The sequence below is a fragment of the Anser brachyrhynchus genome, assembly GCF_964034855.1.
Source record: "Anser brachyrhynchus genome assembly, chromosome: 5".
Lineage (NCBI taxonomy): Eukaryota > Metazoa > Chordata > Aves > Anseriformes > Anatidae > Anser > Anser brachyrhynchus.
Window position 1 is genome coordinate 6,965,811 of NC_137699.1, and position 27,306 is coordinate 6,993,116.

General features: G+C 43.3%; 2 protein-coding genes across 18 annotated transcripts in view; both read right to left on the bottom strand.

Moving 5' to 3' along the window:
• The window catches only part of KIAA1549L (KIAA1549 like), a 145,703-nt gene extending 128,067 nt beyond the window's left edge, over positions 1-17,636 (bottom strand). For 10 of the 11 annotated variants that reach the window (XR_013951354.1, XR_013951355.1, XR_013951356.1 and 7 more), the window contains exon 1: positions 16,820-17,636. Coding sequence is in view for 5 of the 11 variants with exons in the window: in XM_080592247.1 (XP_080448373.1) it covers positions 16,820-16,976 (157 nt within the window). In the remaining 6 variants the exon portion in view is untranslated. Of the gene's footprint in view, positions 1-1,917; positions 2,833-16,819 lie in introns of those variants that run through there. The other variant, XM_080592250.1, reaches the window with a different exon arrangement.
• Positions 17,637-18,888: 1,252 nt separating this feature from the next.
• HIPK3 (homeodomain interacting protein kinase 3) overlaps positions 18,889-27,306 on the bottom strand; it is a 74,239-nt gene continuing 65,821 nt past the window's right edge. For all 7 annotated transcript variants that reach the window (XM_080594737.1, XM_080594738.1, XM_080594734.1 and 4 more), the window contains 4 exons: positions 26,326-26,466; positions 24,980-25,215; positions 24,544-24,671; positions 18,889-22,912 (listed from right to left, as the gene is read on the bottom strand). In XM_080594737.1, coding sequence (XP_080450863.1) covers positions 22,436-22,912; positions 24,544-24,671; positions 24,980-25,215; positions 26,326-26,466 — 982 coding nt within the window. In that variant the 3' untranslated portion in view covers positions 18,889-22,435. The remainder of the gene's footprint in view (positions 22,913-24,543; positions 24,672-24,979; positions 25,216-26,325; positions 26,467-27,306) is intronic.

A 27,306-nucleotide genomic window follows, 5' to 3' on the forward strand; every position in this document is an offset into this window, starting at 1 on the left:
TTTCCTGGAGGCTCCTTCTGTATGTGTCCTAACACACTGCTGGGCCTCAGGCAGAGGGTCTCAATCTGTCCAGTCTGCTTCATGACCAACTCATGCTGTGAAGGGCAGCCTCCCCTGGGGCTCCAGAGCCTGAGGCCCAGGCACCGCGCCAGGCCTGGGCACTCCCCTGTGCTCAGGCACATACAGACGGCTCCATTTCTTTCACCCCGTCTCAACAACGCACTTTTTTCAGGTTGTTCCTAGAGGACCTGCCTGTGCTCGCTTTCCTTTACGTTTGCACAACAATGATTAGAAAATAATCCAAAGGCACTGAGTTTGGTTCTTGTGATCTCAATCATGTCATACAATTTCAACATTTATGGAAAAGATTAACGAAGAGATGTCCCGTGCAGTTCCCTAAAATAAACTGACTGTACTTTCTGACAGAAAAAGTGGAAGACAGACATTTTCTCACTCGCCAAAGAAAACATCACTAGGGAAAAGGGAGCAAAAAACTATTTAGTGGTGCCAGAAATAAGATGCTCACGTTTTATTCTCGAACACCTGATTTAGAAAATATGTGAAGTGGATGGCACAAAATACACCGAGTCCTTCAGGAATTTGACCTTGAAGAGAAGAGGAAGACTACTCAAAATTAAACACAAGTCAGCGAAGAAGGCTTTGCACCAACACCAGCAGGCTGAACAAGACACAGAAGCAATACAAGCTGCCAGGAAAGGGCTACATTTTAGTGGGGCATTTGCACGGCAACTGCTGCTAAGGAGACTGGTTTAGAGAGAGAGAATAAATAAATATTAGTAAACGAATATAGTCAGTAATGATGCTCTATTCACTACCATGATCACTTCCATGAATAACAATTTGTGATTTTAAAAATCTTCCCATCTTCAGGCTGAAGAATTTTAATAAACTTCTGCCTTGTGGAACAAAGGTCGTCACCCAAGAATGACGATGGTGATGGAGACATATACAGAGTCGAGCGGACAGGAATAAACAGAGTATTTGCTGCCTGCCTTGACCCCCTGGATTTGGGGGTAATGTTTTCTCAATTTTGTCAAGTTTTGCAAAATAATCTTTGGAAAGGGCAGAACTGTGCAATTACTTTCAGATATTCTGCTCCGCTGCAGTCACTGGCATTTTCACTGAGCAGACGCCTAACACAGCCGTGCACAGAGGAAATAAATGGTAGTTTAGAAGGCAGGCAAACTCTGGAAAAGTGAAGGAGCAATATGATGTGGTAAATACCCTAATAACATGAAGAAACACCACAGCCAGCTCAATCTAATATCCTAGATCAGTCTCGTGAATGCATCCACTAGCCACTTGTGACAGCATCCGCTAGCCAATGCAGAACAGCCTTGCTTGGAGAAGGATCGAGCTTCTCATTGCAGGGTTAAAGGAAAACCTACTCTGACACACACCGACCAAGGAGAAAAGCACTCTTCTACATATTCATCTTCATTTACAACAGCAGTCTCAGTATAAGCAACCTGTGTGAAGCAGTGTGGGTGGCTCTGAAGTCAAATGCAAATCAAGAGTGAATACAAATCTGAGGAAATAAAGACATGTAAAGAGCTCATTTCCATTTCTTTCATGTATTATGAAATTGTAGCAATTGTTAATCCATTAACATAAATCATGGAGTCAGGCACCTCATATCAGGCCAAATATTCACATAAAACAACAGCTGTAAAGCTACCACCTTCAGATAAACAGTGGATGATGGCCTTACAGAAACATAGGGAAAAAAGGAGGAACGTAAGGAAATACATGTACTTACACGCCAGCAATACCTTTACATAAAAGCAAATACAGCATTTACTTAATACACCAGTCCATCACAGTTACCAAAACATTCACTTCTGTATGCAAGAGCAATACACCGGGGCACACACATGGGACACAGGTTCTTCTTACCTACAGCAGAGGGCTTGTAAGGTCAGAGAGGGAAAAGGAAGCAGCTGTCCCTGCTCACAGGGGGGTCTGAAGGATCCCAGCCTATTACGCCAACACTGCCTAACTACTGCAAAACGAATGCTGTTTTGTGCCAACTGTTCTTCAGTCTTTACTATTAGCATCGTAACAGGCTGCTGCTGTTTGTAATTAACACTGAAGACACATGCAGATACTTTGAGCTGAAGAAAAACTACTACAAGAATAACCTGCAGTACACAACCTTGCACGCAAGGTCTCAGAAGCCTGCACAGCTGACAAAACAAACACTAAATGAATGCAGCACTGGGAACCATTCAGCACGAGGGCCTCCAGGGCAGATTCACAAACGATGCACAGAAGGGCCTCGCAAGCCTGGCAGGAGCTGCCAGCTATGTAGCTGCCGAGCACCTACTCACTCCAGCAGCCACCAGTCCCTCAAAAAGGCAATGCAGTTTCTGTGCCGAAATTATTCTGCTGTCCTTGCTGGCCCCCTGTGCAACTGTAGGCACTCCAGTGCCTTTGTAACTCCGACCCATCGGTGCTGGGTACCCGTTGTCTCACTGAAAATTACTGAGCATTGGTGGCTGAAGTGCCTATGGTACTTTTAAAATCGAGCCTCAGAGGTCCTTGGGTGCTTTGGGGTATTTTTCCTCTGGACTTTGGCAAAAGGACAAAAAGGACAACTGTGAAGAGAAGTGGGCTTTTGTAAATTCTCAATTTAAAGCCCATGAAAGCACTGATGTAAATCTTATTTGCAATGTTATTCCCACTAATGAGTAGCATTACTTCAGTATCCAAACATCTAACATCAGGACACGTGGAGTAACACTGCGGGTTACTGCATCAGTTTGCCATATGGAGAGAATTACAGGGAAACTCCAGCAAATTCATAAAAGGAACAAGATCTTACTGGCACCCTCCTTTCTCCTCTTGCGGCAACCCAAGCACCTTCACAAGGCCTGCCCTGCTGCCAGGCAGAGACGAGCAGGTCCTGATTTCATCCCAGAGGCAGCACCTGGGATGGGCGAGGGACTGAAGCTTCCAAGAGCCTGAGCTGCTATTTACTTTTGAGCCATTTTTGCAAGCTCCCACTGGAACGTATCGCTCTTTTTGCACCAAAGTTTATGCTAATTTCATTTTGCTTTAATATAAAATCTTAAAGCTTACAGGCTGCCCAAATCACACTTCATTATACTATAAATCACTGATCTGAAAACTACACATTGCAGTGTGTCCTCTTTCTCTCTCCAAAGAAAAGGCTGAGCACAAGTGATCCGCACCACCTCTTTATGGGATTAACCCACAAATTTAACGTCAGTTAGCAATTTCTGAATTATCCCTCAGAGAAAAAAAAAAAAAAAAAAAACTTATTTCCAGAATGATGTTGAGTGTTTGACAGCACCACAAGATATCTTGGAAGACAGAATTTAATTTCGTGTCTTTTCTAAATATGTGCACTGTGGTGTTTTGTTTGTTTGTTTTCTTTTTAACAGAAAGTCAATAGCATTGTGGAGAACTGCCAAACAGTTTCGGTTACTGCTGTAGTGATAAATACAGGACTCAGCACATGCTGAGGATGTGCAGGACAATGCACATGACATAGCAGAGGACTACTGCATGTATATATGTGTTCGTATAAACGAGACTGCATGCCGACAGGATTCCTGTTTCAAAGCGGAAAAGCCTGGAGAACTAGGCCAGACTTTTTAAGAGCTCATTTTTATTTCTTGGTACCTTCTGCTTGCTGAATGAATCAACACCTGTAATTATAATGTCTTTCAAATTGCACTAACAGCAGTTCCATGGACGTGATGATCTGTGTTTTTTTTCTGTTTGTTTGTTTTTTTACCGTTTTCTATCCTTAAGCCCAGAACCAGCTGAAGGCTTCCAACCTCACGCCACAGGAAAAAAATCTTCCTGTCAGGGCCAGCATCCTCCCACCACGCTAAGACCGGTGGTGGGACAGGGGCTGCTGGGGAGGAGGCTGCTCTTGGCTTAATGGCAACAACGCCCAGCTTGCGCTTCAGAGGGCTCTGATATTTGCCATTCAGGTGAGCACTCATGGCTGCCTTGCTGCCCTGGCAGACCCCTTGCACTTGGCAGGCATCTGTTCTGTCTCTTCACAGGGCTGCGCACCTATGGACCTTGGTTCCCCGCTACCACAGGAAGCCCAGCTCCCACAGCGCCATCAAAAACTTCATCACCTCTTCTCACCCAGCTCTCAGCGCTGCCAGCTTCCACCACCAGGGACTTTGGGCCCCAGAGCCCCACGGCTGTACCCCAAAAGGCCCTTCCCACATGTTCAGACTGAAGGCCACTACCTGCATCCTAGACCACTGCTTCCAAAACACGTCGGGACACAGCAGGTAAAGGCAGAGTGTCTGCCCATCAGCTCTCCTTCCCCTTTGCAGTGACAGCTTCATATGAAAGCAGGGAGAACGTGACATGGCCGACAGCTCGATTGTCGAATCTGATGACAATTGGCCAGAGGATTAAGAAGTTACGAGGGAGGGCTGTACCGTTTTCTGACTTTCAAACAGACTGATAAAAGAAGGGCAGACAAAGTCAATTGATTTCATTTTGTTCTGCTGGGAAAGCAAGCAGAATATTAAAAAATGTTAGCTAGCGTTTCTTGTAAATTAACTTTCAAATTGTATTGAAAATGGATGCGTTCATGAAATCCCACGGAGGTAAATAACACTATTTTTGATAAAGATTTGTGGGAGCACCGTCACGCAGTGACGAACTGAGTAAGGGAGCAATGTGCACCAGGGGCCTTCAGGAGGGCTCTGGACACATCCCTGGTGCCTTCTGTGCACCACAATCGGGGTCACTGCTCCCACCCATCCTGAACATGTCCTGTGCCAACAACCAAGCGGCAGGATCCAACTGTAACCCAGGAACAAAATGCTACATTTGTTTTGATCGCATTAAAGTCAGAATGAGCTATTAAAAGAAGTTGTAGCAGATGACTGGGTCCCGAAGAACCACAGGCAATACATTCACATGGCAGTTTTGTTTCATAACTTCAGACTTGCTTATTCTTTCTTTGTCTATTATAATTAGTCCTTGATACGGAATTAATGTAGTAATCAAATTAAATGCTTGAGAAAGTGTACGAGTCAGCTGGCCTGAAAAAAAAAAACACTATTAAAAACAATTAGGTAAATATCTCAATTTAGAAAGCTTTGAAATGTGTAACATGTCTCTGCCTGAGTAACTGTACAGTGGGGGTGTTGCACTGGGACTACATGGGTTGGTTAAACTGAGTTGGCCAAACTTAACTTAAAACGGAGACTAAAAATGACATTTTACACTGAAATTAACCAAGAAAACGCAACCATGGGTAGAGATGTAAATCGCAGTCAGGTGCACAGCTGCTTTCTTTCTCCTCTGGATTTACAGGGAGACAACTACCACCTGACAACTATTTCACAATAATATGTAAAGAAATAAAAAGGTGTAGGTCTTCAATACAGCACGAGTCAAAAATGTATTACTAACTCAGCATTGGTGGTGCTCCTACACTTCAGGAAGTTTTGGAAGCAAAATGTGCACTATCTTGGGCTTGAATATAAATACTGCTGTCACTGCAGTGAGTACAAATGCTAGTTAAAGCAAATTAGTTCGTAAGGATTTATTGGCATTTATTCTACAGGACAGGCACACAGCGCAGCCACACAAAGCTGAATCCAGCCCCTGCAGGAGCTGGGGCTCGCCCCTTTGCATCAGTGCCCTCTGCAAGGGGGGGCTCTGCCCAAGGACACCCGCCTCGCTGCACGGCACACCGGTGCCACCCCAGGAAAACCAGAGACTGGAGATGTTAGCTGCAGCTTTAGGCATGAGCCCTGCTAGGAAAGAGATGTTACCCTTCTTTGCTCATCAGTGAGATCACGTTCTTCTCCTTTTAGACATGTAAATTATCAAGGGTGCAGTGGTAATATTCCTAAAAAGCAGTTTCACTAAGGAGACTGTGGCATCAGCTAAAATGGTAATCCTTCAGTGGTTTACAAGAATAAATGCCAATATTGTCACCGAGAAGAGCACTGATTTAACAAATATCATATCTACCCAAACAACCTACCATTTATTTAAGCAGAAACAGATTTTAAGATAGCACAGGTAACTTCAATAACTTACAACTTATTTAGCTTCAAGATTATTCCTTATTGTATTTCGTTTACTTTGTCCTAGCCACTGAAGGGCTCAGCAGATTACTTCTCCAGCACAACTTGTCATGCACCTTAAAATGGCAACCTTAATTTATACAAACATAGGATTTAGGAGAGCACCTACTCCTTCAGTGCCCTGTGTAACAGCTACACCCATCTCCTTGGCTGTCCCTGGAGTCCAAGCTGTTGACTACACGTCCAAACAGTCCCCTGCCTCAGCATGCCTCCCCCGGAACTTAACGGGAAGAAGAGCGATCACCCGTGCTTCAGACGCAGCTGGCAGATCAGAGCCTACACACTGCAGGCTGAGCCCACATCTGCGGAGGTCACTGCAACTTCCCCCTTTGCTTTCCACGTGGGCGGGATGGAAACGGATCTGAGAGCTAAAATAAGCAGACACCCAGGGCTAGGACAAATTAGCTATGGAAACACCTGAAGAGCTGAAACAATTCAACATCAATACAGTGAATTTAAGCTGGCTGCAAAGACGTAGAGGAATTTTCTGCGTGCACAAGCAGATAGCATTAATTTCAACAATAACTGCCTACAAAGACAATTTTAGAATCAAATTAGTAGTCAAGTAACTATAGAAATTATACAGGAAGATTTCTTTGATCGGACAGTTGTAATAATAGCCCCAGAAATGTATACTACATAGACTCTGTACAATACGCTACATTATCGTAGCCTACAGTTAATATTGATGAAAACAAATTGCATCCCCAGAATATCTTCCTGTGAGATTCTCTCTTTGGGGTAATTTTAATTATCTGCCTTATACTGAAAATATTGGATATATCAAAATATCTGATAAAATTTGAATACTCCATACTTTATTATCTCAGTCCTGTTACAATTATCTATTACTTTAATTCATCGCTGATTTTTAAAATGAGCTATTGGCTTTTCAACAAAATATGCGCCGCACAGACAGTTCATCAATGTGGTTCAGAGCTCGGCAGTATGGTGGAGGACCGTAGACTAATTTCAGATAAGCATTATATGTGCTTCCCTTTGAGCATTCGAGGAGTTTCATTAATTGCAGCGGCTGGCTTGGGGCCCTTTAGAGGACAAAAAGGAGACCAGTATTGAAATGTCATTCCACACACAGTCTCCTACGTAGGACACTGACCCCACGCTGCAAAATGAAGGAAGCCAAAGTCATCTGGAAAGGAGATCAAACTGGCTGAGATCTCTGCGACCTCACCCACACAAACAGCAGCAGCAGCAGCGTTTCCTTCGGCCCCAGCCAGACCAGGGTTTTCACCAGCCTATCCTCAACTCCCAGCCAAAGTCCTGCAAGAAACAACCGGCAAGCTACTTGACACAGAATAATAGTAAACCAGTTGGCAGCACCTGGGAGCCGAACGCAGGGGGCCTGCTTTGCAGTTTCTCTACATACGCTGCTACTTCCCCAAGCAGAAAATCATCACCTCGCGGTCTCACTGAGCACACCGGAAACCTGAAAGATTTTTCTCTGAGGTCTAGTTCTAATACAGCCCTAACACCCTACCTCTTTAGGTGCACTCAAGGAATAAAGTCTTAATAGCGTTCACCTAGCATCCCGTTATCTGCCTGAAATATCTACAAAGGAAAGAGTATCAGTCAGCTTTGCAACTGGAAAGCCTATTCAACTCAGTATGCTTGTCCTCTCCTGTTTACCCAATCCCTAATTGCCTCCTCTCTAAATCTATATCTCAAACTCATTCATATGCACAGCTTTCAGCACTTGCCTTGATAGATCGGTCCCAAATTTCAACCTCACCTGCACTTCATGGAAAGCAGTTAGTTCTGTCTCGGTCCCTAATCTCCTCCTACCTCCCTTTGTTTTACGCCATGCCCCTTAAGCAGCATGAAGGTTGCTCCCTCCGTAGGTTTCAGACGGGATGTTCAGTGGCTTCCCCAGGAGCTCGGGGCAGCTCCTGCAGCACCTCTTGCAAGAAGAGCAGAGGCAGGAGGAGCCCCTGGGCACCTGTACGGAGACACAAGCCACACTGCTCTCCAAAGGAGCTGGCGTGAGGCCAGAACAGCAGGCGCGAGGCACCCGCAGAGGATCAGCCCACAGTTCGTGAGAGGTCTCCCCCCGCCCTGAGGAGCCCCTTCTTGGGATGCAAGTGAGCTTCCAGGTGCCTCGGTAGCTGCTGACAAACCACTGCCCTCAGAAGCATCCCCTAAGCCCAAGCAACGTTTCGTTTTTCAGGAGTTTATTTTCCATGCATCTTCTTACAAGTCATATTCTTTTAGTAGTAGTTGTCGAAATTTTGGGCATTCTGGTTGTCCACACAGGAGCGCAGGAAATGCCACGCTGAACCCAAGAGCATCCGTCCCATCTCCATCAGTCAGCACAGCCAGGCTTTACAGAAGAGGGCACCAGAACCTGGGTTGTGGTGGTTCTTGAGACACCCCCCTTTCTGTGCCCAGAAGCTCTACAACCACAGGCACTGAAGAAGCGTTGACTGGTTTTGAATCAGGCTTTTTTTTTCAGTTGCTGATTGTCCCCTTATTCCCCCTGGTGTTAGGGGACAAAGCAAACAAAGCCCAGGATTTATCTTTGTTCTGTAATACTGTAACATTTAAACAGGGTAAATGGGAACTGTCCAATGGACATTTTGATATCGCTGCTAGATGATGGACTGAATTAGTAGAGAAAAGATTTGATTAATGAAGAACAAAAAGAGGATAGAATAATTAATGTCCAGGAACACATTTTTATGGACAATGAATCACTTCACATTAATTTTATATTTCTATTAGGCTACAAGCTTGATCTACTGGTCTGAGATTTCAATGAGGCATTTGACTTCATATCTCACATTTTGATTAATAAAATATAAAATGAATATATGATGCATATATGATGCATATGCAGTAGATTTAAAATGATTAAGTCGAGCAGCAATACTTCTAGCGGACTCCCACGGGATCGATTCTCAGCTTTGCACTATTCAACATTTTTATCAGTAACCTGGAGGAAGTAAAAACCCTCTCCGACCAAAGTTCACAGGTTACAGACTGGGAAAGAAACGAATCAGGCAGGCAGATGCAGTCAAGGGTCAGATCACACATCTGGAAATAAAGACTATGGACCAATTTCATGGGTAAGTGTCTATGAAGGGGAACAGCGATGAAGGGTTAGGTCCACTGAGCAGACTGCCGCTTCCACAAGTAGCTGTAGCTTCAGGGGCCGTTCATCTCGCTTCTCTCGATTATACCCAAGCCTGCGGTACAGACTTACTCTAAAAAAATAAATCTTGCAAGCAGATGTGAATAATCAGATCAATGGGAACTCCTGCAGGAGTGACCTTAGTTCATTACGATAAAGGACTGCATTACACCCGACACTGATGAGGGCTCTCGACGAACCGGGAATACCGGACCAGCTCTGGAGGCTGCAGTTCCAGAGGGATGTCAGACTGGAAAGACTTCAAAGAGGAGTCAGGAGAATGACAAAAGATCTGGAAAATACAGAATCACAGAATATCCTGACTTGGAAGGGACCCACAGGAATCATCAAGTCCAACTCCTGGCTCCACACAGAAACACCCAAAATTCAGACCACGTGTCTGAGAGCGCTGTCCAAACACTTCTTGAGCTCCAGCAGCTCGGTGCTGTGACCTCTGCCCTGGGGAGCCTGTCCCAGTCCCCGACCACCCTCCCGGTGAAGAACCTTTTCCTAACACCCAGACTGAACTTCTGTCTCGTATGCGTTTGGCTGAGCCATCTGACTGAGCTCAAAGCGAAAGGCATGGCTTGATCACGGTGTGCGAGCAGCTGCGCTTGGAGCACGGATCTCAGAGCCTGTAAGTCTCTCATTTTTTATTTATTTTTTTATTTATTCAGTCTGGTAAATAAGACAGCTGGAAAATGAAGTGGGACTTACTCAGTATAGAAATAAGATAATTTCCAAACATGACAGTGACATCCTTTACTAGTAATTGTTGTGAACTACCCAGCCCCTGAAAACATTAATTAGGATCGCATAGTCTTTTAAAGATTATTCTCTATCCAGATCTGCTACACTTGTGCATCAGTCACTATAAAATGGCAAATCTTAAGGTCCATCATATGCAGAAAACAAATCAACAATGTCAGTGATTCCTTTCTGACCTAAATGTGTTTATTAATACTTTACTTGCTGACCTAAACCTTTAACTAATACAGTTTTCGCCATGTTCCACACTCCTCCTTACGGCTTACCAGCTCCCATCTCTGATTTTCATTGCTCTTGTGGGTGTGAGACGACCAGAGGAAATGCTGTACATGCTCAGGAACGACCCAAGCTGGTTAGCAGGATTTTTACATAGGACTTCTCAGCAACACAGAAGGGTGTCTCAGAGCAATTGGTAACTGACACGCTGGTAAAATTCCTTTTGAAATGCACTCAATATTTTCATATTAATTATGTAACAGGAGTCCATAAGCATTTTATAGGTATTTCATTAGGCAAAGAAAACAAAAGGTAGGTATGGAAAGTAATGCTTTTTTAATAGCTGTAAATTCACAAACAGCACCCCATAAAAAGTTTAATCGATGCTCCCCCCTTGACTTGCTTAGCAAACAATTACTGCCTGCAGCCAAGTTAGAGCCCAAGAATATGGTTTCACACTGTGATGCATAGGAATGTACACACAAAATGTTAAATTATTTTCTACAGCAAGCAAAACTTTTGATTATTAAATAGCAATGAATTTTGGATACTGAACTGATACTGATGCAAGCATAGGGAAATATATTTATGAGTTCAGCAGGCTGCGGCTTTGAAAACATCTCTGCTACTGAACACTGTGCAAAACCTGGGCAATTACATTTATTGCCTGCCAGTCAACAATGGACAATTTTTCAAGCCGACTTATATGAATATCTAATTCAATGAATACATTTAGTTAAAAAAAAAAAAAAAAGGTTTGAGACTTTTTGAGTCGGTGAGCATCGAGGACTTCAGACAAAAGTAGCTGAGAACACCAAGTTGCTACAAGGATCAGGTCTGGATTGGCCTTACAATCATTCCTCCAAGATGTTTTACCACAAGATCAGAGAAGCATATTTAAAACTACAGTATTATGGAAAACCAGACCAGAAAACGCTACATAAAACAGAAACCATCAGTTTTAAGGATTCTTAAAACTAACCCTAAACATTTCAGCTTAAAGACCCCATATCAAAGACAAAACTGCAGTGACAGAGAGCTGTAAAAATGCACTCCCTTTCTTAGCCAGCCACGACCCTTACAAAAATCCAGTCTTTCATCACTGATACATTCATCGGCCAAAGCTACTCATAAGATTAAAAGAAAACTACGTAAAGAAAACCAGGCAAGCCTGAAATGGTTTCTTTTCAATCAGCTTTTCAAAACTTCAGTGGCAAGCAACATAACATCATCTAAGTCATTTTTATTATTTTCAAAACAAAGAACAGCTGTTTGGTAACAATCTGTTCCCAAGGATAAACTTCAGTTTTTCAACTCTTTTCTTGTCATCTTTACATTGGTTGCCAACATATTTTAGTGGCCTCAGTTATTTCATTGTTTTATAGCTACTACAGAAAATAAATGCAACATCTTTGTTTCCATCTCTTTGGAATGTCTTCTGACATTTTGATTTCCATAAATTTCAATGTTTAGCCTTTCCTTTGACTTGCACACTTAAAAAATCTGTACCTTAGCATTTCTGAGCCAAACAGATTTATAAAACAATCTTCTTGTGTTACCCTAGCTAGCAACTATGTGAGGTTGAACTTACAAAATCTGTACCTCTCAAACACACCATTTAATTAAAGACTTTTTATTTACTGGCATGTAAGACACTACAGTGAAATCGTACCACTGAACAATACAGTGATGCAGGACAGTTCTGATGCTTTTTTTATTAACTGATATACAAATGGATTTTGATTTGTATTAGCTTGCTTCAGGAATTTTTTTGGTCACCACCCCACTGCACGAGCACTTGGGAAAACACTGCGTATGATCAGTACGTAGATCATGCAGACAGAATTTCCTAGACAGCAGCCAAAATCACTGCATACGGGTTTTTTGGTCATTATAAAGAAAATGTATACATATGCCTGGAATACAGGAGGAACGTCAGGAGCAGACCTACTGCAGCTGCGCCAACCGATGGATCAAGCCCGATTGTAATACCTGAAAACAGGAGTGTTTGGCCACAATATTTACCTTCCTTATCTTGCACAGTCTTTCCTCTACTTTCTCCCATGTCTTCTTCATATTCAAAGACAGCAGGAATCAGCTGGGGTATCTCCCTTAAAAGAGCAACACTGGCACACTGCTAACAGGTGATGCGCGACACGACAGACAAGGTACCGCAGGTAGTTTCGGATCCACAGCAACGTGGGTAGGAGAAAACGTGGAAACAGGCACTGCCTTCTAAGTCTGAAGTTTTATTCTTTCCAGCTTCGCACATCTTTCATTTTTAATTCTTTCCTCCTGCTTGCAGAATCCAGAAAAGGATTTTCACTGATTTAACCTCAGAATCAGACTGACGCAGTATGCGTGTGCTACATTTCGCTATACACACTCTACTACCTCGTAGGAGTAGTTGTTTAAACACTATTAACAATAATCTCTTTTCACCCCGAACTAGCCCATACTAGGCACATTTTCAAACTTCCCACTTTCCGTGCTAACTCCTCCTTTCAGAAGAGAGAAGTCAAACTGTGTCACCTGCAGCTGCTGTCGAGGCCCTCACAGGTCCCAGGTATGTTGGAGCTGCACCCCAGCCGCCCGTGGGCATCAGATGCCGCTCTAGTTTTAAGAACACGACTGGCCTTTCTTCTTGTGGCAACAGTTACGAGATGCACGTGTGCCCTTCATGTCCTGTCTTACGTGTTTAGAACTACCACTAATCAAAGCGGTTGGATCAAAGCCTGGACTTCTCTCTTATTCGCTTCTTTCTCAATTCCCGATCATTTCACTTTTGTCCTTTGTCGCAGGCCTTTTCAAATCTAAAACGAATGGAAGTTAGGTTTAAGGAAGGAGAAGCAGAGATTCTGATGGCTTTTCAACATATTATTTTGCTACTCTCTTGATAAAACTCTGAGGATTAATTCTCTGCTGTGGAAAACTCCTGCACTCTTTCAACTCAAGTATGCCACTATTTCTTCTCCAATTTTTTTAAAGCTCACTCACAGAAGGCACGGCTTGTCTTTTCTTCAGGAAGCTGACCCTTAGCGCTCAAGAGGCAATCTCAGGCACAAAGACCAACTGTGCCACGAACACTACAGCTGCCTTAGCAGCAAACTACGTGTGTGAGATGTACAGAGATCGGTTCTCCTACACCTTGTACTTTCCAATGCTCAACGTCCAAAGCCTCCCAGTGGTATCCCACCTTGCCAGGGGGAAGGCAGCGTTCAGTCCACGGCCCTTAGGGTTACAAGTAAAATGCAAACTAGTGCAGTGCAGTAGCTCCTTCCTCAGACTCAACAGAAGGGAGTTAAAACAGTAAATAAACACCAAAATGCTTATTATTTTTAATGAAATGTTGACATGTTTGGATGTTGAAGCCTAAATTCATATGCAAATATCATCAGTATTTATTTCAGCAGAAACAACTGTTCCCAAATGACTAAGAAAATGCCAGAAACAAAATTACTCACATTCCCCTTCCCTTTATTCATCAACCTGATCTCAAGCTGGTGTATCAGATTTCAGAAAATACTGCAGTGAAGACTAGAGGCTGTCAGATACCCAGTACATTACTGGATGACTGAACTTGGCTGAAAATAAGATTGCAAATTTCTTCACTAACCATGGGTTTAAAACAAGCAGCAAGCATTCTTTACGGGCGAAATGCGGACACTCTTCAACCTTATCTAAGATTCAGGGTGCTTACCTTAATCTAAAGAGAACAGTTTCATCGAAGTTGTTTCAGCATATATGAATATAAAGTATCTTGTATCTACACAAATCCTAAAAACAGAAATAGTTTTTATGAGCTAACGGGAAATAACTCAGATCCAGGAAAGCAGTGGGAGCATGATAACTCCTGACTGGTGGATGCATGCTCCTGGAGGCCTAATTTTTTCAGCCCACGTGGTAGATGCTTGTATGGTTTTGAATAAAATGAGTCAGAATTTGAAATTCTCCCTGTTCATTTGCCCATCCTTGCGGAAGGCAGGTATCTGCACCTACTTTCTGTCGAGCTAATCAGACAGAACATTAAAAGAGCAACCTGAAATCGCTGGTTTCGTAAAACCTGGGTTTGTATTTCTGGAGAACAGACTTCTGCCTTTCTGTAAATCCTTGCCACCGTCCTCCACGCAGAGGTGGATCCAGCAAGCCACCTGCGCCCTGACACGCTCAGGGCCCTCGTCTCTGCGGTACCTCCTTGGGCAGCGCCAGCACCCGGCCTCCGAGCGCCGTCCCGAGGCGTGCACAGGTGGAGGCGACGATCCTGGTTCGTTTTGCGCAGTTTTGGGCTCTGAGGTAGCTGCCATCCGTCGAGACCCCTGGGCCACAGGAGGCGGCGCTGGCAACCTTGCAGCTGGCACGGAGTGCTCTCCGAACCGCTCAGCCAAAGCTCCAGCTGCGAGACGCAGCCACTGCACTGGAGGCGTCGTTATTGGGTTTGAAATTACTGTTAATTAAGGTGCGATCTCGCTGTGCTGGTGTTCAGCAAACACACAGGAAGAAACAGACCTTTCCCTGGGAAGTTTATCACCGAGGCTAAACAAGCAAGCACAAAGGATGACTGACAACACAGCAGGCATACTTTAACATTTCCAAACCCTTATTACCCCACTGCAGCCCCTCAGATGAGTTGCTTAAGCTGACGGTCAACGCAGCCGTGAGCAGCGTGCCTTCTCCGCCGTGCTCACACAACGGTGCGGTGTGTCTTTGCGGGCTGGGAGACGGTCCTCTGGGAAGAGAGCAGCTTTCCGAGGCTGCCACTCAAGGCCACGTCCATCGCAGGGGCCGTGGTCACGCCGCGTGGTCACCAGGAGCTGCGCCGGGCCGGGTGATGGCAGGATGCTGCCCTACACCGCGCCTCCGCTCCTTCCTTCTCTGGATCGTTGCTTTTCCCTTTCTTCACAGATACATTCAGTTTGTCAAAGCGCTGCTTAACCCAAGGCTTTGCATTCGTTAGTCTGCAACACGCCTGCAATCGCAGTCACCTACTTCTGATCACGGTGGGCACCGTGATTTTATTCTCAGCGCACCCGTGCAACAACCTGAACCCAAACAGAGGTGGTGGTGAAGGCACGCTGCAGAAGCTAACAATTAACAATTAAAGGCTTCGCTCTTTAGCCTCCATGCCCCGAGTCCCCTGCTTTGTCCTCACACAGCGATACCACACGTGGACATGAACCAAACAGAAGAACAAAATATTTGTCTGTGGGTAGGTACGCACGTACATACAGAACTTTCCCACACATACAAATATTCCCTGGTGGAGAAAGCTGTAGTAAAAATGGTGTGGAACAAATGCTCTTCCCATCGCTTAAAGCATCACCTAACGCTACGTGGACTCCATGGCAGTAGACCTGCTATATGAGCCATTCACATGACAGTAGCAGGCACAGAAATCAGTAAAAGCATATTTTTGTAACGGAAATACAGACTTACATGCAGCCTGGCCTATGCAAACATGCAGAAGTAGACCTTCTCAGACAAAATTGATGTTCTTGAATGAAAATCCAGCTACGTGTCTTGCCCTGACTCCAGCGGGAGACAGCACGCCCCATGCTCCGTGTCGCTGCAGGACAGAGCTCTCCATGCTGGTCAAATCCCAGTTTGTGCACCGTAACAACAATAGCTCCTGATGAACACTGGATAGGACTCGTACAGTTTTACCTGCAATTTCAGCTGCAGCTCTTAAACCCATTAACCACAATGGATTACGGACCTCAGCACAACCACCTGATTGTCTAAAATGCCCACACAATACCCATCGGTGACGGATTTTTCGCTTTGTCTGCTGCGCCTGCTATTATTGCGGACTTCGGCTTGGTACTGATGCAGCTCCCCACCTTCCCTCCAAGCTGCAGGCCAGGCGGTTCCCACAAGCGCGTTTTAAAACCCGCTGGATCTCCGACGAGTGAATACACCCAGAAGCGGGGCAGCGCTTGATCCCTACGCGCCTGCGAGGGCACAAGCACGGCGCGGGTGCAGGACGAAAATCCCGCTCCTGCCACCAGTGCCCCGGTGGGGAGGGCCTGCGCTCCCCGTCAGGAGCAGCCCCGCCGTTAAAATTCAGGCAGCAGAGACCGGCTGCCCCGCGAGAGGTACAGCTCGGCTCGTCATTCAGCCGCGGGGCACGGGTCTGTGTGAAATCCAGGCGGACTCGCCGAGCACAGGTGAAAAGCCAGCCAGTGCTGGACACAAACCCGGCCGCAGCACCCGCAGGCTCGGGCCGAGGTACGAGGTACAAGGAACGAGGACGGCAGCTCCGCCAGCTCACGCCCTGCCAAGGAGGACCCGTCCTGGACACCCTGCCAATTTCGGCCCTCAAACCGGCACGGGATCGCCGCACGCTCCCGTCAGCGGAGCCGCGCTCCCCTCGTTTCTGACACCCGGGGCACGAATTAGCCCAGCCGAGCACGGCTGCCGGGCGCCTGCTGCTTCACCACAGCCCCAGGGGCGCGTTTGGCCCCCGGGCAGCGAGGCCCGGAACGCGGAGCGGAGCCCGGGCGCCTCGGCCACCCCTCGCCCCCCAGCCCCCGAGGCCTCGCCCAGCCGCCCGCCGCCCGCTCCTTACCCTGCTCCGCCCGGCCGCCCGGGGCGAGCGCGACGACGGCCGCCAGCAGCACCACGACGGCCCCGGCCAGGCCCGGCCGGCCGCCAGCCGACGGCGGGGCGCGGGGCGGCGGCGCGGAGCCGGGCCCCGGGGGATGCGCCCCGCGCCGCCGCGCCATCGCCGCGCCGGGCTCTAGAGCAGGGGCTGCGCCGGCAGCAGCGGCAGGAGGAGGAGGAGCGGGGGGCTCCGCATGGTGCCGGCGGCCGCAGCCGCAGGACGCGCTGCCCGTGCCCCTCAGCGGCCGCGCGAAGGCAGCGGCGGCGGCCGCGGGCGGTAGCTCCGGCACAAAGGGCTCCCGGCGCCGCCAGCCCCGGCCCCGCTCCCCGCCCTCCGCGGCACAGCGCCTGCCGAGCGAGGGGAGGCGGGGAGCGACGGGCGGGGGCGGCGCCGCCGGGACCCCCCCAGCGCCCGCTGGGCGGGAGGCGGCGGGGCCGGGAGCAGGACGGGGAGCGGGGCTCCACAGGCAGCCCCCGCCGTGCCTTCCCCCGTTAACGCCTCCGCCGAAGGCGAGCCGGAGCCTTGCCGGTGGCGCCGCCCGTTCCCCGCAGGCCGCCCGGCGCCCTGAGGAGGCGGAGGCGGGACCCGCGCTGCGGCACCTCAGGAGCGGAGCCGGGACGGGCGCCCCCGGGCAGGGCCGCGCTGAGGTAAAGCGGGGCCGGCCGGGCACAGCCGCAGCCCCGCGGGGGTCCGGGGGAGACGGGCTGGTCCCGAGCCCCCTCGGGCTGCCAGCGGTACGGCCGGGCAGCCCCTGAGGGCCCCTTGGGGCCGCTTTACTCGCTTCTCCCTCACATCGCTAATTCACTCCGTGCAAAATTAGCTCCCACATGATGACTACTAATGATTACCCACAAAGAAAAGATGGCAGTTATACGGCTGTTGTAGTAAAACGGATAGCTTACTCATCACTCCGCTTTATTTAGGGCCAAGGCATTTACTGCAGGGCCCTCTAGCGGTGCCTCTCACTGCCTGTGTGAAGGCTCCCGTGTAAAACCCGTTTCACTATTTTCATCTTTCTCTAGCTTTTGTCATCGGAACCTTTATAGACAGACAGACCCATCAATAAGTTAGCTTTGACAGCGTTTTTTTCTGGGTCTAGCTCAATCATCATAGTCCCTCTTTTCCATTATACACTATGTGCATATAAATATAACACTTTTTTTTTCTCTAACATTTTTAGTTGTTTAAAAGGTCTTAAAGATGCACATTTCGCAGCATGGTGAATTACTCTTACAGCCAGTGAAAATTCACTGAAGTTTTACCAAGAAAGTGTAGTTAACTACTTCCTAGACCTACCTTTCCTGATTCTATCCATCTTCACTGGACAGAAAGGTAATTTCAAGCCCTTGGAGGTGTATCTGTCCGTCCACACTTGGTGTTGGGATTTGCTGACTTATATACAGGTTCACCTAGAGCATGCACATGCTCTGTGTACTTGATAACCACACTTTGAGTCACGCTGCCTTAATCCATTACTGTATGTGTAAGTTACTCGCATTAATGTGAATCTGCGATCATCGTCAGGACTGTACAGCTTTGTGAGTGATAAGAAACAGTAGCTTCTCTGTTGCCTCCCAGAGAATGACCATCTCTCCAGCTGAAAACCAAAGCTGATTCATTGATAAAACAAAGCATGATCCTCAGCCAGCTTGTCCCACTACAGTTCTGTAGCATGTGACAATTCCATTGAGTCTGAAGGCTTTTCCTTGAATGAATGCTATCACAACTGCAGTATAAATTTGTCCTGTGCAGTTAGTGCTGGAGTCTGGGCCAGATAACCACCTCCTCGGGTTGCACAAGCGGGCATGCAGAAAAAGGAACCTTCAGGTTTGGGTACACTGAAGGCAGATTCCTGAGACCCTGCTAAGCATGCCCTGCAAGTTACTAAAATTTAAAATTTCGAACCAAAGAGAAGCTTAGTGAAATGACTTCACCATAGTTTAAGCGTTGGAACCATTCACATGATTTTTCCTTGCCTTTACCTTAACCCAGCCCGGATCTAACACAACAACAAAGAAAGCCACCAAAAATCATCTGCTGCAATATATATTTTAATTCAAAGTGAATCTCGACAGTAATACACCATAAATTCTTATTTTGACACTCACCAAAATAGTCACCTGGAAAACCCGCTTTTTGTGACAAAGTACAGAAGGCTTGGTCACATTTAAATCACTGAGAACTAGAAAGAAATACTATCGCAAACTGTAAGAGACATTACATCCATAAAAAATTTTCCCAGTCCTCATATTGTAATATTGCACAGTGCAATTGCTACATGGCGAACTAGTGTAGCATAGAAATCCAAAGCAAAAAAAAAAAAAAAAGAAAAAAGCCACAAGTCTACAAGTTGTTAAACAGTAACAGTTCAAACTTATTAATCAAGTCTCTATCACTGGGTAATTCTAGAACAAGTCTTCCTACAGCTTGCAGTGTGATTTAACTTTTACTTAACACAAACCAAGTTAATTAGCAGTAAAAACAGAAAATTTAAAAACTAAAACCAAAAAAGTTAATACAGTAGCATATTTGACCAATAAAACACCCTGAAGTTAAAAACTGAACACAAGAAATTCATATAAAATCTTGCAAATTAAAGTAATATGCAGATATGCAATTCTGTAGTCATGCAGTGTTTTATTTAAAAAAGGCATTAAAACAGTAACATGTATAAATGCTTCTCAGAGGATGACTTTTATTTTTTTTTCCTCCCACAGAACAGGCCTTCTGCCTGAATGCTTTTTTTCTGCATTTGGGCCCTGGACACTTGGACTTGAAAGAGTCCATTCTCTCAGAATGTATTGCAGGACTGGGGAAAAGCCATCCATTATGTTGAATTTAAGCTGTGGCAGAATCCCAAATACGTTGTCCACTGAAATGCAGACATTTCTAAACTTACAATACGTAGAAAGAGCAGCAGATCTAACGTGGGGCACATTTACAGCAACTTTTTCCTGCACACAGCAGGCTACTGTTGTGATATACAGGTAATTGTGTCAATTTAACAAGCACAGTAGCTTAAAACCTTACGCACAGTAAAAAGAAAGTACAGTAAATACATTAGACCAATGAAAATCCCCATGGCCCCGGAAAAAAAATGCAGTATTTTTTGTTATCACAATACAAAATTCATCTACTCCATTTGCATTGGTGATCTGTGGTGTGTCCATTGCCTGCAATGGAGTAAGCACCAGAAAAGCGTCAATTCCCAACACAAGGGAGTTAACAGAAAACAATCTGCTGGACCATATAGTACAAGTTTGAAGTGGTAAGGTGGATATCCAATTTGAGCATTTTCTTGACTCCATATATCTAGGCTTTATATATGTGTTGATAAGATTTCAAATTAATCAGGATACTCCTAGTTTCTAATGCATACTTTATATACACATTTATACTTGTACAAAATGCATAGAGCTGATTACTAAAAACACTGAAACTTTTGGGAAAAGTTAGGTTTCTTAATTTTTCAGTGTGATTAAAAATGTACTGCTGGTATTTTTGTTTGTTTTATGATCTAATACTGTTGTATTTTAGTTATTACTCAAAAAATAAATCAAATATAGGCACATTTATTTCATTCAGACATTCATTAAATAAAACACTGCTTGTGTTAGTGGAGTAAAGAAAAAGTTTTACCAGTTATTAGCTTATTGACAGAGTTAAAACTCAAATGCTTTGCACTCTTATTCCAGTCAACATTGCAAAGATTGTATTCCAGATTTTGTTTTAAAAAAAAGTTAAGTCAAGCCTGCAAGATGCAGCTGCTTAAGTGTCTACACAATGCCAATATGAAAACATAAAAAAATTAAGTTACATCAATACATCCATTTATATGCAGTGATGAGCTCAAAGTTAATGGAGATAAAATACTGATGCAAATAACACACCCCAAAAAAACATATGCAATCATCTTTCATCATTTACAGTATAGTAGTTACGACACTTCAAACATGAAAACAAAATTAAAAAAAAAAAAGAACAACCCAAAACCCGGCTTCTATTTCATGTAATTAGACTTGTACAGAAATCAGAAGGCTAAGAAAGAACTAGTTAATCACCTAAGTTCACAGCTATCTGAAGTGGCAATCATTATATAGCAGCTTATCTATGATACATTCAAGATAAATGATACAATTTATTACTTGCCCATAAGCTAAAACACAGCCTCAGTTTCATACCTTCTTTGAATCCCATCTCTACACTACAGTATACTTGAGGTCTATGAAAAAAGTAGCTACCTTTTATAGGAAATGGATGATTAAGTCTTTGGTGCTGCAAAAGCAACTTCATTTGAACAAAACAAAAAAACAAAAAGACACACCTCCTAAGGAAAATAAAAAGAATGCAAAAAGCATGTAATTTACGTCCCTGACGGAATGTATTAAATAAGCAAACACCCCCAACAGGCTAAAACAAATACTATAATGTAAAAAGACTAAAATCTCTCCCATGCATAAATGAAAGATTGCACACAAAGAACTCACATCTTTTCAAGCTTCAATAGTAAATATTCTGCTACTAGTTATTAAATACTGCATGGTTTGCTCAAGCTAAGATGAAACCACATCATGAATCAATGAGCACTTTGCTTTTTCTTTCATTATCTAGTTAGTCATGCCTACTGCACCTCTAAACATTTTATTATATCCAATTAGACAAACACTTTCAAAATAAACTACTTAGATTGTATTGCAGTTCCATTTAACAGTATGAAATACTGTGTTGTGTGTCACTACTCAATGGCTACTGAATCAACTTTCCTTAAGCACTACTAAAGTCTTTCCTTGAAGCTAGATCATTCTGGGAAAAAAGACAGCAAAATTCAGCTAAAGCAAAACATGCTGCCTTCTCATAAGGAAAAAACACCAAATACTAAAATCATACCACACAAAACCCAAAATGAGCAATACGCTATCAAAACTCAGCAGATCTGAATTTTTAAGTGCTGCAGTCCTCAACATTGATATATAAGTAATAACATTAACAACCTCAAATATTTAAGGCACTATGTGTGGGAACGGTTTACAATGCAGCTGAGATTATTAGGACAACAACATTTAAGAGCAATGTTTAGGCTTTTTTTGCCCATGCAAAAGACACATGCAATGTGAAGAACAACAGCTCAACTTTTAGGTAAGTGACTCAACATTTAAACACCAAGATACGTAATACAAACAAGTTACTTCTACACTGTACTGCTGACATATGTGCATCTGTTGCTCTAATTCTGTACACTGAATGGCTTCCCAAATGTAGACGTGTCTTGCACTAGTTAGAAGGCAATTTTATAAAAAATAGCAGGAGCAAAAACAGATTTCTGCTCCCATAAGTCACCTGTCTAAAGTTACTATATAAGAAGATAACATGACCAAAGACAAGTTATACCAAATGTGCAAAACACATTAAAAGTGAGTTGTTTTTTTTTTTAAAGCTCAGAGTTGTTTAAATTGCACCCAAGTCTACATGATTCAAAAAAATAATTTTCCTGTTGTGCCATGGCTAATATTTAATAAATACCATGTTTCTTCTTAAATCAAACTTCTGCGTCATTGAGCTTCCTCAATATACTTTGAGTTCTCACATAAATGGATACTGGCTGAGTTTTGTTGGACTCAGTGGAAATCCTGTGTAAGCAGGTGATGCTGCAATGTACGAATGTGGTGGAAAAATTGGTTTGTATTGAGTCTGATGAATGGTTGGGGAAGGTAAGAGACGGGGGTTTATGCCAACTGGAACTTGGTGAACTATACCACTGGGATGAGATATATTGTACGTTGGATGTTGCAGTAAGGGTCTTGAGGTACATGGTGAGGCAAGGAGGTGGGCGACAGGCGCAGCAGTATTAAGGGGTGCCGACGATGGGTACGGAAGAATAGCAGGCTGTCCTCCGAGGTGGGTACTTCCAGAGAGATGCGCGTGCACGGCAGTGTGATTTGGACTTCCTTGCGGAAGGGAGAAAGCATGACTGGCTACGCTCGCTGGGATGTAGGCCTGCTGTCTTCGATGAGCGTAGTTCCCATTCCATTCCTGCGGCCCAGATCCAAAGTGCTGAACCTGTCCGTACACAGAAATGGACAAGTCTTAATATTTTTAAGTATAAAGACAGTTTGAAAAATGGAATAATGCACTAAAACTAATCAACTTAAAATCAAGAGAAATATAGAGACAGGAATAATTAAATGCTCAAACAAAAAATATATTAGCTATTTAGATAGTAGCACAGACAGGAAATCTGACAATAAGAGATGATAAACAGAACACAAGTTATTTTAATGCTCTTGCAAAAAAAAAAAGATAATATGCCATGCTGGGCTGTTTTAACAGAAATACCATGTATCACATGAGCAAGGTGCTTATTCCAGTCTACTCAGCACTGGCTTGGCATCAATTGGAAGTGCTGCATTCAGTTTGGGCACCATAATGAGGCACAAAGAGGACAAATAGGAGAGAAATTTTAGAGGAGAGCAGAAAAAATAATAAACGGATTGAAAATATCTGAGACAACTAGGCAAACAAAAGTCTAGGGCTATGATCACAGGAAGATGTGGCAATCATTAACAGTTATAAAGACAAAGACTAAAAATCAGTTACTCTCATTAAGTGACACAGATCTGAAACTACAGAGGGCATCTACCACAGAAGGAAGGCTCAGCATAAATTTTTGTAATGAAAATAACATCCTACACTTTCTGCTAGAAGCCTGAGGAGCTGCAGCCACTGAGAGATTAAAAATTAATACTATGCTGATCACATTAAGGTTTACTTAGAATTAATTAAATCAATCCTGCATGATTATGCAGAAGGGGAGATGGTGTCACCCACCCAAATGTTTCTTACAGTCTGAACTATTCAAGTCATTATCGGTAAATCCTCTTATCTACATATAGCATACTTGCATTTAATATTTGACTTACAAGTTAATATCCCCTGTTTAAGACTTACACAAACAGGTTTCCTCTTTAAGACTTGCACAAACAGGTACTTTCTTATATTAAATGCACCTCCAGATATCTAACCAAAAGCTCAATGCAGCTACAGCTCAAAATTAATTCATTAAAAAGGGGCTTAAACTTAACATTGTGTGTCAACTTCAGTTCTCAGCCACAGTAGACACGTTTACTACATTGCTGGGTAATGATAAAAGCAGCTTTTAAATCAGCCTTGGGTATCTTCCAATGTTGGACTTAACTAAAATCCCAGCTTCTTCCCCCTAGCTTTGCTACCTGGATGCAAGGGTAAGAGAGTCAAGTTTGTTAAGCTCTGTCTCTGGACATCAAACTACAAGTATTTTCATGCACACTACTAACAGAACATGACCGAAAGACAGCTCCAGTTTCTAACTGTACACTATAAGCGTTTTAGCATTTGGATGTAGGGAAAAAAAAACCACACTAACGTTTTTCGCTTTGTCTTGTGCTTGTAGTTGTAGGTGTTGCTTATTTTCTCAGTGTGATTTTTCTATCAGTTTTCAAAATAAAGTCAGCTGCTTTAAGAAAACGACCAAAGATACTTATGACTTGCCCCAAACGTTGAAATCCATGTTAAGGTTTGAACATCTCTGAACTGCAGCTGTGCTGTTGAAAATATGCAGTTGCCATTTACACCAATTGAAACTGTAAGCATTCAGCACGTTTGGAACCTCAAGACAGAAAAAATACTTCTTTGATATAAGCAAGTACAAATACCTGACTGAAGTTTATATGTTGCTGATTGAATGCCGATGCCAGTTTTTGCTGACGGCTTCCCACAGCAGAAGACTGGTTTATTCTTCCCAGGACAGACCGACCCTTTTTCAGTGGCTGGCACGTAGCATCTTCCAAGATATAAATGAACAATGTTATGCTTTTGTTGCCTTTATTCTCTTCCAGCAATTCAAAGACAATTTCATTTGCTTCAGCATACAGGGGGGAAATAATAAAATAATACACTAATAGAAGTCCACAATTTAAAAAATTTTAATTTTAAATTTAAATTTAAAATTCCACAATTTAGAAGTGTTTATTACAGATTAAGATACATGAGTAAATCAAAATCCACATGTGTATAGCTATTGAATAAATTATTCAAATTCCTACTTTTATCTACTGGTATAGAAAGGAAACAAAACCTCAACTAACTTACTTGCATTCACCATCTGTTCATCAAGATGTAACCTGTTTTCAAGACTCATTGATGGTACCACTACTGTGCAAACAGTTGATTTGGTTTCAGGATTAACTGATGCTCTTGCTTCCTTATTTTTATTGGTATTAGCTACAAAGCCATCTTCAACAAATGGGCTGTCATGTCCAGAAGAGTCTGAAGTCGGGGAGCCATCTACTGTATCACATCCACTTTCCTGTTCATCATCTGACATACTACCAAAAAATAAATGTATGACATGAAACCAAATATATTTTCATAATGCAGACACGTTTTATTAAAATGCCACATCAAATTTATGGAAGTAAAACAACTCAAAAGTGGATAAAATATTACATTTTACTTATGCAAGCACAGGCGTTCAAGGGGGCAGTTGATATTCAAACTCACCCTATTCACAAATTAAAAGCCAGGGAAAGGATAGAAATCACTTCTACATAAAAACTTAGATGTGTAACTTTCACCCACTTTTTTTGGTTATTTTTTTTTTTTTAATTTTGTACTTATAATCCACCTGAAATTTGGATTTTCAGTCCAAGTAAAAGGTTGAAGACATTTTATTCCAGAAGAAATGAAATTACGGTTTCTGTATGCTTACTACACTAGCAAAAGAGAATACACTGAAAAAACGCATAGTGAAATCATTTCCTTTCAAAATCAGCCACATCCTGGAGTTTGCAGAAAGCCTTCTCTTGGGGCTAATAGGTTCACTATTGATAATGAAAGTTCGGGAAACTTCCTGCACAATAGCAGGTAAGCCTCTGTCTTCTACAAATCCATCGCTAGGAGCTTAACTAGACCTTACCTACTGAAAAAGTAGGTCTCTTCGAAGCTCCTCTGGAAAACACCACATGTGCATAACTTCATATGTATTTATATGTTCACATAAGTGAAGCTTATGTTTGGTAAAAGAAAAAGGACAGTGTCATTAAAGATTACAATACAAGATACACACTGGGAGAAGAAGAGACTGCAAAAATTAAAGATGCTGATAACTTCAGATCTGTCACATCCTGCTTTGGCTTAGTTAATTCTGCAAACTTAAAAGATTCTCATTCTCAAGGAAGCTGTAAGCAACATGTTTGAGTTTTCTGAGTAACCAGCATTCTTCCAGTATTCTGAAAACTGCCAGTGAGGCAAGAAGGGTCTGTTGAAAAGGATAAGGAAGAGTCTGTGCTGTGCAACTGTAAGCCAATAAAGCAATTTGTAACCACGTAATTTAACCTCACCAGAGGGCGACATAACAAAACCTTTGCTTTTTTTTGTTTAAATAAACTGAGTCTACCAGGTTCTTTCTTTTTGCTGAAAAGTGCACAACTTTTTACCTGTTGGATCTCTTGCAAGGAGATGGACTGGACTGTCCTGAGGAGCTAGTACTCAGAGTGCTATCAGGACTGCTTAGAGAGCATACACGGTCAATATTCAGAGTGTTCTGGCAGGCTTCGCAGTCAAGGCTACCTTTACACCTACCACACAGAAAAGAAAGTGAGCAAACATGCAATCTCTCATTCGTTCTTTCTGTACAGTGACTTAGAAATAGTTATGGAATAAAAAGAAGTCAGAGATTAGAAAAGGTCCCCTAAATAATGTAAACAAATATTTAATTCCTTCTGGTTTTGTTTTGTTATTTTGTTTTTGCCTGTTATGCTTTTTAAAAGAAAAAAATCCAAAACAGATTTTAAACCATTTCAGAGTTCTTTTGGAAATTCCAGACAAAACATGTGTTGCTTGAAACCTACCAAGGAATTTTATTACTGAATTGTTACTTAAAAAGTAGATACAGTTTTTACTACAAATAAAGTTTAGAGCCTTAAAACAATTGACAAAGTTTAGATTTAAAATGAAGGTTCCTCCACCTCAGAATTGGTAACAAGTGAAAATAAATTCAAACATTAGATTGTTCAGCCTTTACTTAAAACAATACAGTTCTGTGATAGCTTTGTGAAAAAAAATCCTTTGTGAGACCATGCTCAGCATTTGTGTTTGTATCCAAGTGCACACCTCTTCACACTGCCTTTTTTTTTTTTTACTCACATATATATAATGTTATCTACTAGACGCCGCTGCTAGAACACTTTGATGATACAAAGCCAGAAGATTAATCTTCAACACAGAAATAAGGGATAACAGTATTAAGGAAAAAAAGTATGCTGAATTTAGAAATATTCTATTCTGAACAAGTCTGTTACAAAAGAAGAGTAAACTGTTTCCTTTGTAAATGCCTAACTTCCATAGATTAATGAAGAAGAATTAGTATTTTTCACTTTTAAATAGCATACTACTGCACAGTTAACGTTGTAGTGAAA